At 47.5% G+C, this 16,081-nt stretch overlaps 1 protein-coding gene across 1 annotated transcript in view; it reads right to left on the bottom strand.

Moving 5' to 3' along the window:
* Positions 1–15,284, bottom strand: part of LOC122385711 — a 42,939-nt gene extending 27,655 nt beyond the window's left edge. Inside the window, exon 1 of the mRNA XM_043374159.1 lies at positions 15,131–15,284. Within this exon, the coding sequence (XP_043230094.1) occupies positions 15,131–15,166 (36 nt within the window). The 5' untranslated portion in view covers positions 15,167–15,284. The remainder of the gene's footprint in view (positions 1–15,130) is intronic.
* Between the last annotated feature and the right edge of the window lie 797 nt (positions 15,285–16,081).

A 16,081-nucleotide genomic window follows, 5' to 3' on the forward strand; every position in this document is an offset into this window, starting at 1 on the left:
GTTGAAAATAGACGATTATGTAGTATGAATATATGCCTAAGCGATATTTAAGCGTTTGTAAGTACATTGTCCAAAAGAGTTCTTTTCTTACAATTTGACAATCCGAATTGACCCCATCCTGCATAGGCCGTCGACATAAAGACAATTATGTGATTGTTTCATGCAGTCTGTGTCTCTAAATCCCTGCAAATTGCAGGTCCACCGTCCAGGTGACAGTGACACGACAGGGTGCGCTGGCCGCTGACTTTGGCGGCGCATATCACGATCTCACATGCAGGCCAGTCATAAGGCTCTGAGCTCCAGGTTAAAGTGATCTGCTAGATGTCTCCAGCCGCTCTCATCGCTCGGTTTTTTTTCCGGACTGGATCAGACCACGGTTGTTGCTTGGGCTCAGCACTTTGGACCTTGTTTTAGCTCACCTTCATGGTTTGGACGGGTTCAGCACAGTTCACATGTGACTGGCACATCTCACGGGCTTTTGTTGCCCGTCTGTCGACTCCTTTCGTGCTTACATTTTATGAGGGATGGCCAGTGCCAGACAAGCTCAATAGGTACGACTTGCAGATATTAGCCAAACTTGTTTTATTTTTCAAAACTAAGCTTTTTACCATAGGTTACCTCTAAATGTCATTGTCAATGTTCCACCATGAAGCGCCCGACTGCGGTCTTACATTTTTTTGCATGGCTTGTCGCCGTGTGAAGACAGCAGCACGGAGCAGTCTTTTCGCAGCTGCTACGGCACGGTTACTGGTGTGATCCTCCTGGTGGCCCTTTACAGATGCGTTCTGACCATATACAAAAAGGCGTGGAGTTTTGTGTCTCGCAGTCGGTCGGCGCGGCGCGTGCTGGGCCGCACACCTAGCCGCTGGCACCTGACGTCCAGGGCAGGTCAATGCCACCGATATGTCGAGGAGAGGCAGCGAGCGAGGGCCAGGGCAGCCGCCTCCATCTGTTCGGTCCGGCGGCGCGCGAAGGCCGGCGTATGGCGTCGACCGACCCGTGACAATGACCCGGTCACAGGCGCCGCCAGCGGGCGCCCAGATGACGACCACGCGGTCACAGCGCGACATTATAGCGCCCAGATGACGACGGCGCGGTCGCAGCGCCAAACTGGCGCCCCAGTGACGATCAGTCACCTCAATGACATGCTGCAAGTGTTGCGGAACGCGCCACCTGTTGCAAAGACGCCTCGTCCCTAGAGCAGGGCATAAAATCGTTAGGCTGAATCTCCCTAAATCGTCACCTCACCCAAAGACGCTGTTTTTCGTGAGAATATAGCCCCGAATAACTTTCGCACCGTCTTTGCTAGCGCGTAGGAGCATTGGAAAAAGGTTATATGAGTGGCGACGGCGGGGCTTACCTTCCGGTCTCAGCAGTTGCACGTGATGCGTGGTAAAGGACATCGCCCCAGCATACAAGTCGAGTACAGAGGAGAATGAATATTCCAGAGAGTCAGGTGTTGAGATGTCAGGGGCGGGTTTGGATCTGCTGATGTTGTACACAGTGTGTTATGAAATGGTCAGCGCTCTGGACGAAGCACTAGGCAGCAGGTGCATGGAACTCGTGTGATTCAACCAGCAAAGTACCAGCAATGTACAATGATACTTCAAACCGTAATGTTGCATGTTTGGCCGTTTCCGAGCTCCAATGGCACCCAGCAGAACAATTAATGCACATATGTTATGTTCAGAGCAGGACAGAAAGCACGGGAATATAGACCACCAGTTCAGCCACTTAGTCCGAAGGGTTTCCTTTACCAAGAATATCTTCTTATGACTGTTGAACGGGGTGTGTATTGGTGGCATTAGAAAATATGTTAAGAACGCAGGGGCATGCCTGAATTGCTATATGTTTGTAACACATATGCCTACAATTTTATGCTATATTAAGATACACGCACCATCCAAATAAGTAGTTTTCATTGAAAATAAATAGGCACATGCCGGCGCCATAACTGAAACAGACGCCTCTGCTAGACAGTTGTTGGGTGTGCGCTCGGCACGCTAGAGTTCGCGTTCCACAAACGGTAAGTAGGTGATTTCGCGTACTAATTACTCAACCCATGCCAGTCAGGAACCAAGGCCGTGCCCGTAACAGGTGTGTACAACATCGCAGCTACTTACGAAAAATAGCAGATCGCTTATTTCTTGTGCAAGCAAATCCGGTCCGAATCAGTGCAGCGGGCAGCTCAGCTATCGCGGTGAGGTGTCACGCGCCACAGAAAAAGCGCTGTGCCGACAGCTGTACCTACAGGTGCCGGAGCGGCCAGACCGGCCGAGCCAGCCGTCCGCTGCTGCGCGGGGTTCTGCGCCGGGGGGGGGGGAGGGGGGCACGGGCTGTCGGAGACAAATTGACCAGTGTAGGTCAGTACAGAACGACGCGTCAGCGCCTCTCGGCCGCCATTGACGACCACTGGAGCGTGCCGTACCCCCCCCCCCCCCCGTGACGGTCAGCCTTCAAGGGCATCGCGACACACTGGACCGAGGTGTGACGGCGTCACCGTAACGACCCCCCCCCCCCCCCCCCCCCAGATCCCGACAGTCACCGCCGAACAGTCGGCGTCGGTACCCATATCTCAGCAGACATCGTCATTCGTCATGTCACAACAGCGTCATGCCTCGGCATTGTTTGCTCGTGCTCATGCTGTATGTGGAAGGCTTGTGATGTTAATCCATGCATAATAGTTACATGTGTACACTGTACACGGTCACGAGTCACGAGTAGACCGGTTATGGTAGCCAAAAAGCAAAGGTACGGTGCCCTTAAATGTTTTTCCTCACTGAAAAAAATCGGGGAACCCCATTTCTTACAATCTGACACCACATACTCCAAAATACTCCTAAATTAGGCTCCGTTTTCATGATTTTAGGATGTCATGGGTGTTGTGACACCCGACACGGGAGCCCCATTACCTTTTGACGCCGCAAAAATGTACATGACCCCCTTGGGAGAGGTTCGGCTAGCGAACTCCCCAAAAATTGCAGGCCAAAAAATTGGAGTGTCGCTGAGACACCCCCGTTGAAACCCCTCTGGGGTGTCATTATCCTGGAGTGACACCCCGTGTTTTCAGCTTCAAATCCTACCGATAGATGGCGCAAACTTAAGTTGGTAAAATCGGGACCTGTTTTTCACGAATGGCTGGTGCATGTTTGGAGCTAAGGCAAAAGCGTGCATAGCGTAGAGTGGCCAACTATATCATGATGATATCTAGACTGATTACCGTGACATACGTTGGTCGTGCACACTACAGGGCGCCGCAAGGCCGCGAACGGAAAGAGTAACTCCTCACCCGGTTATAAATATAGTCTGAGATTCTCGTTCCGAAGGACATTTAATCCTCGCCGGGAGTTTTTCGAAAGTATAGGGGAGTGAAACTTCTCTGAGAGATTCCCTGCTGAAGACGCGCGGTTCCCCGCGTGGGGGTCAGGAACAATATGGGGAGTTATATCAGAAAAATAGGGGAGTTGAGCTGCTATATTTTACACCCTAATTTGAGAGTTTGACACCCTGTCGGGTGCTTAGGGACCAAAAAGGGGTGCTCGGCTGATATTTGAGGGGTGTCACCTGCAGTCTAACGGAACCCCATGTGGGCCGGCGCTGACCCCCCTTTAGCGGCTGCGACTCCCCACTATGCGTCGAAACCTTCCTGGGGTGTACGCCAAACACCCCATTTATAATAGCTCAGCGACTCCCCTCAAAACACCCCACTCGGGTGTTATTTTTGACATGACCGTCAATACCCCGTACAGGGTGTCATTTTTTCTTTCAGTGCTCATCGATTTTAGGTATCATATTTTACGGTTTTGTCATCTGCCCGATGGAATTAAAAGTGTCTGTATTCCGTTAAGTCAAAATCTATTAAGTGGTTCCAGTAAAAGCGTTAAAACTTGGTGAAGACGCGTCGCTTTATTTTGCAGTAGTATTTCCCACCAGTTTTTCCCAAATCTCAATGCAGGGAGCGTCCATCTGGACTGGGAGAAGTAGCGACGGCGAGAGCCATGTTCAAGTCATTTCGGCTCACGCTATTACGTACGTTTCGGGGATGATCTGCGGTGAATGACGCTGGTCGCGGCCAGATAGGCCTGCGTCCTCGTCCTGCGCCCTGCGTCCTCAAAGGGGAGGCCAAAGCTATAGAACTAGGGGGTGGCTTGCGTCGTGTATATCAAGCGCTAGTTTCTGAACTATGCCGTGTTGTTTCCAGAGTTGCCTCATGGAGGGTTATAAAATTAGTTAGAGACGTGAACGACAAGCTCTGCCAAGCTAGAAGCAATTCGGAAAACCGATCGTACAAAAAAAAACTTTGAACTAGAGGCTTGGAAACAATTTAATATTCAACATGTGGTAAAGTTGGGCCACTTTTTAACTGGTAACTTTTTACTCAGCGTTTAAAGAAAAATCAGAAAGTCTTGTATATGCTTCAACGTTAGTTTTAGAGACATTGTAACAAATAGTAAGAAAATTAACCTTACTCTCATTCTACCTAAAAGTTAATTCCAGATTCGAAATAAAACAACTTTTTGAGAAGCTTTCGGCATTGCGCCCAATTGCGCCATCATCAGCTCTGGAAATTTATTTGCAAACACTTGAAAAATATGCATTTGAGATGATAGTTTTGTCTGCAGTTATTTCATCCAGTACTTCCTTCATATTATATAACAGTTGGCGGCGCAAGAACATTTCATTATACACAATACACATGCATGTAGATCGACATCGTATCAAATAAATATCGTATAAATTAACATCAAATAAACATCGTATCGTATCGTGCATCATTCTTTTGAACATACCTATAACCTACCTATTCTTTTGAACGCATAGGTAGCCCAGATATTCAGGCTCAGGCTATAATTGAGAAAAGAAATGGAAAAGAGTATATGTGCGATATTTCGTGTTCGACACTTTTACGAGTGCATGAAAGTGTCGAACACGAAATCTCGCACATATGCTCTTTCCCATTTCTTTTGTCAATTATACAATGAGCCAAAGGCTATTACTTACATATTTTCCAACGTTCTTTCGCTAACATATCCAGAAACTTCGCGACAAGTCAACGGTCTTGCCAAATGCCACAAGATAAAAACTGAAATAGATGGCTTTTGTGAGGACAATTTTCTTAAATAAATTTTGACAGAACGATTTGGTACTTGTGTTGTCTTACCAACGACGTGGTTCTCTTGTTGAGACGCGTTGAATGATAAAGAGTTGATCGTAATCGTTAAAAATTTGGTCTCACATTGGTCATGACCTGTCCCCAAAAAGGTGAAGGTGCTTATGCTTTGACCCGTATCACTTTAACACATTTGACGTGTTTTTGTTCCTCTACCACAGGGGTCGGCAAATGGTGGGGCATGCCCCCTTTGGGGGTAATGGAGCCCTTTCGGTGGGGGTAATGAGGGATTCTGAGAAAGCGTATCTTTTTAGAGTTTGTAGCTCCAGTGATGGAGCCATCGTGACTGTTGCATCCCAGGGTTCAAAGATTAGCCCAGGCCAAAGGCACAGCACACATTGATTAGATACCAATTTTCACGTACCTGCTCGCCTCACCATCTCACCCCTCCGTACAGTCGTTCAAAAGCAGCTGCAACTTTTAACCGTCGCCCGTCTGTTGGCGTTTCAACAGCCGCTAACGTAAGGGGGAGGAGTCGATCGGACCCCCGCGGCCTCTCGGACTCTGATATGGAGCTGTGCATAAAAAAGACGAGCGTGCTACCCGTGACCATAGGAAGCCGCTGCTGCCCATTTTTAAGGTCCTTGGTCATTCCGTCTCATTCAAGAGGGCAATGATAAGTGTCGAGAAAATCGGGACCCGCTATAACTTTTTGAAGTGAGATTTTATGGCTCAAGATGATCTCCAGAAAAAGCTCATAAGCCAACGGTCATTATGGGTCCAGAGGCCAGTTTTACCAACAGAAAAATAGCCGCCTGCCGGAATTTTTGCCTAAAGATCGTTTCACATATGGAGCGTAAACGGTAAAGCCCTATCCGCTTACGAGCCCATCGCGTTTACGCTCCGTATGTGAAGCGGTCTTGAGGCAAAAATTCCGGCAGGCGGTTATTTTTCTGTTGGTAAAACTGGTCTCAGGTCATGATATTTTCCGGGTTGGTGAAAAAAAAAAATGATGGGCTCGAGGGTACAATTTGGTCGTGATCCAATGCCTTTTACGTGAACTTTTAACGAAAAACCACCCGCCGCCCCTATACGTACAAGGGTTAAATGGGATATAGCATAGGCGGCGGAACGGGGAGGGCACCGGGGCACCGTGCACCCTTTGATTTTTGCATTTTAACATTAGTCCTATGGGCGTTGCATGGAAAGAATGGGACCAAAAGTCGGCAGTGCTCCCCCCCCCCCCTCCCCCTTAATTGAAGGTGTTCCGCCGCTACTGGGATATAGGCATTAAATGTTTTGTGGAGGAAGTGTCATGTTTTAAATTTGATGCATTGGAAATGCACAAATACCCAAAGAGTTCCAGGACGGTATGGAATTTCAGTAAACTTGGTTGGGTCAGCAATGGGGTCTGGTAGGTGGGGGTAATGGCCCTGCCTGGCGCCCAAAAAGGGGGCACGACCCCGAATGACCTGCCGACCACTGCTCTACCATGACTCTATTTAGCATTACCGAAGCATTGCTGGTGACCTTTTTGTGACATTGCATGATCTCAGAGGCATACCCACCGAGAGTCCGGGGTTCCAACGGCTTAGCGGTGTGTCTGCTTTTAGCTTAGTCTGTTTTCAAACAGCCTACATGGGTATACAGTAGAGATGTCAATCGGATACCAACTTTTTAGTATACCGATACCAAGCCGATACCAACTCGGTATTTGGTATTTCAATCCCAATGTGTTTGGCATTTTGTTGGTGTTATGAACCCTCGCTAATGTTTAAGAGGCTAAGAAATAGGTAAAAAGTTGGTATTTTCCTCATGTTCCCAAGTTAAGTTGGTTTCGGTATTTCTCCACGGTTTTGGTTGGTATTTGGTTTAGTGTCGGTATTCCGATTTTCCGTAATTGACACCACTAGTATTCAGGCCGTTTGTAAACAGCATGTAACTAATGCTATATATGTATAATTCGATATGGAGAAGCCGATGTCACCCGTGAAAAAGTAGGACCTAAAGGGTCGAATCTATCTACAAGTGACATCTAATTACATAGATGGTTGATGGGGTTAATGCTTACGCATCGGATTTCCCAGGGAACAGGCGCCCCCAAAGGTTGTGATTGCGCCCCCTGTAGCTGCTTTGACACCCTCTGGTGAAATTTCCTTAAAATAGGCCGTTCTTAAATTAATGAAAGTAGCTACACCGACTGCATGATGGAAAGTGAGTATTACCCTACAGTAGGGTTGTGCTTGACTCAGGGGCGTCGCCACGGATTTTTGACTGGGGGGGACGGATTGGCTGACTAAAAACCCAAAAGTTAGTTAGTTTACCGTACAATTTCAGGCCTATGCACTACTTGTAACGCATACACAATACACATGTTCTCATGTTCTCGCGTGGAGGCGTTATTAGTCACACTCTTTTCTACCTGTGCATGAATTGGCGGCGCGAAGCGCCGCGAAAATTGGCAAAAACTCTTGGCAAAACAGTCCCAAAACGCATAAATTTTGCATCCCGCGTAATAAGTTTGATACCAGGACAGTTAGGGTCTGGTCACCAAGTCCAGCAGCCCTGCCTCTAAAAAATCGTGTGGTCCTCTGTAAACCGCTGTCAACCATAGGTACAGCTTTTTCCAACTTCTGTGCAGTGTAGCTGCAGGACTGCGGGGTCGGAGTCGACTTCGGTCGTAGTCGACGGTTTTGGTCGGATACGGAGTTGGAGTCACCAAAATCGTAACAGACTTCAACTCTGAAGTCAGAGTCAACGTCATCCCCGAGGATGGGTCGAATAAGAGCTGGATATTCTGTTGGCTGTGGTGATTGTAGGGGTCATGGTAAGACCAATGTAGGGGCATACTGAGCATTACGTCCTCCTGGGCTCTCTCAGACCAGGACGAGGTCCTCTCACCCTCAAGCATCAAGCGTTCAAAGGCCATGGTGAGACCTTCTGCTGTCGGATGGCCTCGAACGGGAAGAGGGCCGTTTGAGAGTGAGCTGAAGGTCTTGACTACTACGAATATCCTATGTAAAATGTGTGGTCTCTGCAAACTATTGTTCTACTGCACTCTGAGACTTTGGGACAGATCTTCAGCCCTTGTTGGATATGGTCGCCCCTACAACTGGAGCTTTGGCTCCCTATCGAGGACCTGGGACGGACAGTCCAGAGCTGCATCTCGTAGGCAATGTTATCTTTTAATGTGCCAAGAAACGTTCAAAGAGACAAGCATCACATCACATGTTTTTTTTTCACTCCGATGCGGGCCGAGGGATGCCGTGGTCGAAGATGGAGTAGGGACTCCGAGCGTTTTTTTTTTTTTTAAGCAGGAGTCGGAGTTGCCAAAATCATCTACTCCGCAGCCCTGTAAGCAAGGGTACAGTGTTAGCAATTCGCAGATTCAATTTGTATACGAGTAGGTATCCGCAATTTCATCCCAAAACGACAATACACCAATGTCGTAGGTCACTTTTTAAATCATTCATGGGGATATTTTTGCGGGGGACGTCCCCCCCGGATTCCTCGACTGGGGGGACGCGTCCCCCCCCCCCCGTCCCCCCCGGTTTCGACGCCCATGGCCGCCTTGACTCATGAGTCGAGTCAGAAATTTGACTCAACTCTGACTCAAATGAGTCAGATTTGAGTCGAGTCGGATAAAATGTTCAGCTGTTGAGTTGAGTCAGAGTTGAGTCGGACAAAAATATTAAAGCGTTGAGGTGAGTCAGAATTGAGTCAGTAAAATAACTTTTGACATTGAGTTGAGTCAACATTTAGGGACATAAGTCAGCTGACTCAACTTTCTAGAAACAGTATGTATATATATATATATATATATATATATATATATATATATATATATATATATATATATATATATATATATATATATATATATATATATATATATATATATATATATATATATATATATATATTGCAGTCTGATTGAAGACCAAAGCGAACTTAGCTTTCACCAACTTCCGTTGAGTCGATTCAATCTTTCGTACTGTGTCTTTCGTTTTCTTAGGAAGTGTATACAATATACGTCCGATGCTCATTCTATATATTAACGTTTCGAAACATCACTGTTTCATCTTCAGAATATCAAAATTGAGCTAATATGTCGTATCGGTAAGGTTTCAATCGTACATTATCGCTATCGATTCAAAAATGCTCATGTTTCTAAAAGCCAAGAAACTCGAAATTACACTGATTGCACGCGACATTGCGATGAGGACATTCTCTGTATACAGACATAAACATTAGAGTGTATCGATAACCGAAATTTGCAAGGAAACTGGCATATTATTTGGCGCAAGGACATAAAAATAATATCTGGGCGCAACATTTTCCTCAAAACTCAAAATTGACTGACCCGGAACGGTTTTTGTAAACCCCATTCCAACTGCTGCGGACGTAGGATGAAGCTTTAGTTCTCCCCTTTTGACGCTAGATGGCAGTGATTTCAGACTGTCTCTAACTTAATTTCAGACATCTGTAAACGTAAAAAAAGCCATTCGGATTAAATTGTGCACATTTTTTTACATCATTGGTGTTGGTACTTGGTATATTGCTGTTTTTTCCATTGCAAGTGTTTTTCCATTGCAAACGCATAGCTTTCCACACATTATCACACATAACACAATACACATTACCTATGCATTAGCGCCCTGAGCTCTTAAACACGAACAAGTAAATAGCAGATTAGGCAACTATTAGCAACTGAGCTCCTGCCGCATCGTACTTTAAGGACTACATATAGCCGGTACAATTGTGTTACCAGCGACCAAATGTCAAAGTGGACACTGGTCAGGTGCTCGGTAACTGGTGACTGGTGAGCCAGTTTGCTTTCTGTCCTATATTACGACTAATTCACCATCATCCTTGCTTGCACTTCTCCGTGTTCCGGATTAACGGTCCGCCTAGCAGACAACCGATGAAAGTCAGCTTCGGAGTGACCATTTCAACAAATGTATGCTCTAGTCTGTCCCGTTGTGACTTGCCGTCAAAACAGTATGTCCCGGCGCTGAAATGCCGTCCCAGCAGTACAGCGGACTAGTCGTCAGTGGTTGATTGAACCGATTGAGCCTTGGTTGATTGAACCTTACATTGCCCTCTCCCTCTCGTGTTTTATCATCCCAGCATAGCCTGACTCAGAGCATTGCAGCCATTATGGTGTCTTTTGACTGAGACGCTGCGGCACACAGCCGGTGCCCGATGGTCGACTTTATTCTGATATTGCCCTCTCCCCGCTAATTCATTTATTCATCATACCACGGCCCTAAAATGTTCTCGAATAGACTAACCCATAGGCTCTAACCATAACCAAGCATAACGAACAAACCCACTAAGCAGTCTCCGAACGTCTGCTGTTAAAATTAGTAGCCAGTAGATGAAACCGAAACCGACGAGTGGCCACGTCAAGCGGTCCCTCAGTGCCCCAAAGGTGGTCACTTTCGGGGTAGAACTTGTCACAACTCAGCCTATCCTACCGGACTGCCGTGGGCTCCTCTCTTACCGCGCGGCGAACACGGTGAATATCGTGCGCTGGTAGTATTACATACAGCTCGCATCCCAAATAAATAGTTACTGCCGGCGAAGGCCCAACCATTCACCGTACTATGGTGCAGGTCCGGTGACTTTCCCGCCGCCCGTGTCACCGCGACCAACGGCGGCGACAGTGCCGTCACCGGTCCCCTCGAGACCCGGCGATGCCGTCTGTATTTGTTTGTTTGTTTGTTTTGTTGGGTTAGGCTCTTTCGGTCCGACAAGACCATTTCAGAGCCGGAAGGATGATAGGAATTAGGGGGTGACATTGGTCTGGGCAGGCACCCTAGTGAGTCGCCGGGGCTGAGCCCGTCCAGAGGACAGGCCACCCATCCCCAAAGTACTCACTGCACCCGGCTACGGGGTGCGCTCCCTCGGGAGCCGCGGTGCCGCTCCAAGGGAGCAGTCCGCATGAGATAAGTTGCCTGTCCAGCCCGGAGGGGGTTTCGGCGTGAAGGAGAAGGATTTCAGTATCCTGAGGATGGAAGCACGGAACGGGTGCCGTCTGTACCGGAACAGCGCACTATCTGTACCCGAACAGGTGCGTCTATGTAGGTGGAATAGGCATACTACCAAACTGAACTGCCGCATGCGAGAGACGGCTACAGTCAACCAGGACTCGTGAGTCTGCGGTGTTTTAATACAGGATCACATGTAAGAGCCCGGTCACCGGCACAGATTGACTGTCAACCAGTCCGTGATATGACCCCTGTTGTAGCTAGCTCACGTTCGGGCCCTGCTCGGCGCACTTGCCGAGGCCAATGACGAGACCGACTTTTACGTCGGTCCTTCTCCGCCGCGCCAACCGAGTTAATAAAATACCTTTCACCATTGTTTTCATACATAATCCTATTATTTGACTCATGTGCCGTAATACTTTGCCTCTGTTGCCGCTCAGCCGTTTCAAGCGTCACAGGCACTAAATGAAGAGCTCTTTGCTAACTGACGGTGAACTGGGCTGGTGCGCGATAGGCACTGGTGTACGCAATGCACTTTAGTTTTTAGGGTATTTCTATTACTTTGCTCAAAAGCAATGGCCATTTGTGACCCAGACAAACATACAGTGATCATAGAACAGGAGACATGAGAACAGCACGAAAACATAGCGTAGGAGAAAAGTGCATAGATGTGGTTTGATACTGTTAATGATAATGATACAGATATGGGCATTCAAAGTCCATTCAAGCCTTCCAACGCATGTAACGCTCTCCTATACACACCAAGGTATAAGATAGGTTTCGATCTGCCCCAGACAGAACAGGGCCTAGGCCGAGAGCCGAGAGCAAAACTAGGGCAAAATAGGCACATGTGTAGCTAAAACTCCACACTCCCTGTGTGTTTTGTTATTTTATACTATGAAGTATGTCAAAGGAACCTCTAACTGTCGTTTGAAGTTGTTAAACTAGACGTCTGAAACAAATTATTATGGGCAAATAAGGAAAACAAACGCTATTGAGTGAGTAAGATCAGCATCAGACACCACAAACTGTGTTAAAACGCCATGCCGACGCTAGCGCCACCTACAATTCTAGATGTCGCTAGTAGGTTATCCCATAGGAGCCCGTGTTACGGCGAGATGGTCTCAAAGAAGTGGGCGCGGACCAGAGAATACTGACCGCAGGACACCGATTTTGTGTTTTTCTTACTTACAAATATATAGCGCCACTTTATCTGACAGTTTCCTCTCAATCTGGAATAAAAACCCTCAAATCGATACACTCTAATAAACATTTCTTCTGTGGTGCACAAAACACACAAATGCACACAATATTAAAACACTCCCTATACATATTCAACACGCAATGTTTCCCCCTCCCCACAGCGCGAGTGTGACCGCAGATGAAGATACTTGTTTATTGATGATGGGTGTTTTCTCTCTGATGTGTAGTGCTTCCAAAATTCGTAACCGATTTGGATGGTCTGATGATGCGATGATGTCTGTGTTGTCTACGAGCTGTTTCCGTGTTAGAACTGTGTTGTGGCGCTGGTGCATGTGTTCTTTTGGTGACCCTTCCCTGAGGTGCATTGTGAGTCGGCGTGACAGTGTCGTGGTAGTCGAACCAATGTAGGTAACCGAATGAAGCCTGCAGTCTTCATGTGGACAGTTAAATTGATATACTACATTGGAACGTTTCAGTTTGTTGTTGCTTGCGAGTGTATTATTCTTCATAACCAGATGGTGAGTCTTTCGATTTTTGTAATATATTTGCAATGTAACCCTATCCTTTGGGTCGGTGCAGGTCACGCCGTCACTGATGATTTCATGCATGATTCTTTCATCTACCTTGTGCGCTGACGACATGTGATTGCGGTAATATAGCCTAATTGTGTTCTTCGCGTTTTCGTCCGTCCTCTCGTGTCCCGACCTGCTAAGGTGCCGTCTAATCTCTGCGTCGACTTCTGTGTTCGTGTACCCATTGTTTATAAGCAGTTGTTTGATCCTGTCGAGCTCAACGTGTAAGTCTGCCCAAGAAGAGCAATATTTCATTGCTCTCCTTAGAAATGATCTAATAACGCTACTCTTGTACCGTTCGGGACACTCACTGTGTGCATTGAGGCATTGTCCGGTGTCTGTGGCCTTGCGATAAACGGTCGTAGCAAACTTCCCATTCTCCTCCTTAACCAGAACGTCGAGAAACGGAATTTTGTTGTCTATGCTAAGCTCATATGTAAAGTGTAGAACCGAATTTCGCTCCATCACCTCTATCAGCTGTTGCGTTCTCTCTGATCCCAAGATAGCTCCTAACATATACTGTAGGTATGTTGATGACGTATTTGTCGACGTCCGTGACACCGAGCACCTGCAACAGCTGATAGAGGTGATGGAGCGAAATTCGGTTCTACACTTTACATATGAGCTTAGCATAGACTCCGTTTCTCGACGTTCTGGTTAAGGAGGAGAATGGGAAGTTTGCTACGACCGTTTATCGCAAGGCCACAGACACCGGACAATGCCTCAATGCACACAGTGAGTGTCCCGAACGGTACAAGAGTAGCGTTATTAGATCATTTCTAAGGAGAGCAATGAAATATTGCTCTTCTTGGGCAGACTTACACGTTGAGCTCGACAGGATCAAACAACTGCTTATAAACAATGGGTACACGAACACAGAAGTCGACGCAGAGATTAGACGGCACCTTAGCAGGTCGGGACACGAGAGGACGGACGAAAACGCGAAGAACACAATCAGGCTATATTACTGCAATCACATGTCGTCAGCGCACAAGGTAGATGAAAGAATCATGCATGAAATCATCAGTGACGGCGTGACCTGCACCGACCCAAAGGATAGGGTTACATTGAGTCTTTCGATTACAAAAATCGAAAGACTCACCATCTGGTTATGAAGAATAATACACTCGCAAGCAACAACAAACTGAAACGTTCCAATGTAGTTGTTGTGTCCGGTGATGCATTATGGGCAGTGTCCGGTGATGCATTATGGGTAGTGTCCGGTGATGCATTGTGGGTAGTGTGGAAAAGAGGCCGAACCTTGGATGAGTGTGCCACGTGTTGGATTGGGAATAAAGCAAGTGGAAGCGGAGATTGATTGTACGAAAAGGGAAGCCGAAGCCGACGATACAACATTTGGCGACGAGGGAGTATTTCATTGACGGAAGCATGGCGGATTTTCGTTCCCTATCGGCGCCCCCCGCTTTCTTGCCTACACCTGGTGCGCCAGTTTTGCCGTGGGAGCAATGGCGCAAAGCTTTTGAAGTGTATTTACTGGCTTCAGGGGCTGATGATTTGCCTGATATACGTAAGCGGGCTGTACTACTGCACTGCCTGGGATGTGAAGGTCAAAATGTCTTTCAAAATCTCAAAGATACTGGTGACAATTACAAGTCGGCCATGGTGGCTCTGGAGGCTCATTTCACTCCAAAAGTAAACGTTGTGTCAGAACGTTACAAGTTTCGACAACGTTGTCAGCTGCCTACTGAGACGACAGAAGAGTATGCTAATGTGCTGAGAGGTCTAGCCAGTCGTTGCAGGTTTGGCGATCTGATGGAGGAAATGGTGCGTGATCAGATCATCGAGAAGACTCGGATGCCACGACTGAGGGAGAGGCTACTGATTGAGGCTGAGCTGACGCTTGAGAAGACGCTACAGCTTGCTGCACAGTCGGAGGCGGCAACTCTGCAAGCGAGGGAGATGGAAGCCAGTGCACAAGTAAGTGTTGTCTCCAGGTCTAAACCAGTGAAGAGTTCTAATCAGGTGGGCAAGTGCTGTTACAGATGTGGCTCTAGCAAACACCTTGCATCATATCCAGGATGTGCAGGATGGAAGGCCAAATGTACTCAATGTGGAAAGACAGGCCACTTCACTAAATGCTGCATGAGTAAAAGTGAAACAAATGTGCATGCATCCAAGGCTGAGTCAAGTGCACGTCCCACTCATTCAAAGAAGAAAGTGTGCAATGTGGATGTCATGACTGTGGATGCTGGTGCTGTCGGCAACCTGTTGCTTCAAAAAGTGGTACTTACAGCTGATGATGCTTCTGCAGACTGTGAGATGCTCATTGACACAGGTTCTCAGGTGTCACTGATTCCAGATGCACTGTACAGCAACCGGTTTTCTGCTGTTCCACTCAAGGCTGCGTCTCACCAGCTGATGTCTGTGTTGGGTCATCCTCTTCCAGTGCAAGGGTGTATTGACCTGCAAGTGACTGTTCCGGAGAGGAACAAGAGTACCACTGCTATGTTCTATGTGGTCAAGGATGTGAAACCGATCTTGGGTCTCAACGTCATGTCAGCTCTGGCTTTGACTCTGTCGCCAGGTGCACTTGAACCTGTCTCTGCTGTCGAGGTCGTGGGAGAGCAGCTGCCCATGATCTCTGGGTTCATTCACAAGCCAAGAGTGAATCCACAGGTGCCTCCAAAAAGGTGTAAAGCCAGACGTCTGCCATTCAGCATCAGGGATGAAGTGGACTTGGAGCTCAAGAAGATGATGAAAAGCCGACATCATAGAGGAAGCCGAGGCACCAGAGTGGCTATCCCCACTGGTAGTCACTCGAAGAAGGAATGGACAAATACGCATCTGTGTGGATCTTCGTGGTCCCAATAAGGCGATCATACAAGACGCCTTCCCTCTGCCCTACCTGGAGGACATGTTCCACAAGCTACGTGGAGCAGAAATCTACTCTACACTGGACCTCACCAAGGCCTACCACCAACTGGAACTACACCCTGAGGCGAGGAACATGACTGCCTTCGCCACTCATGATGCTGTCTACAGATTCAAGAGGTGTCCTCTGGGCATGTCATCCATTCCAGGCGCGTTTCAACGTGTGATGACCACTGTGCTGAAAGGAGTGTCAGGAGTACAAAGCTACCTGGACGACCTGATTGTGTTCGGAGCGACAGCGCAGGAACATGACCAGGCACTAGCTACAGTGCTACAGAAGCTGAAGGAGTACAACATTCAGCTGAACATGG

The sequence above is a fragment of the Amphibalanus amphitrite genome, unplaced genomic scaffold, assembly GCF_019059575.1.
Source record: "Amphibalanus amphitrite isolate SeventyFive unplaced genomic scaffold, NRLGWU_Aamphi_draft 000228F_arrow, whole genome shotgun sequence".
In the NCBI taxonomy this organism is placed as follows: domain Eukaryota; kingdom Metazoa; phylum Arthropoda; class Thecostraca; order Balanomorpha; family Balanidae; genus Amphibalanus; species Amphibalanus amphitrite.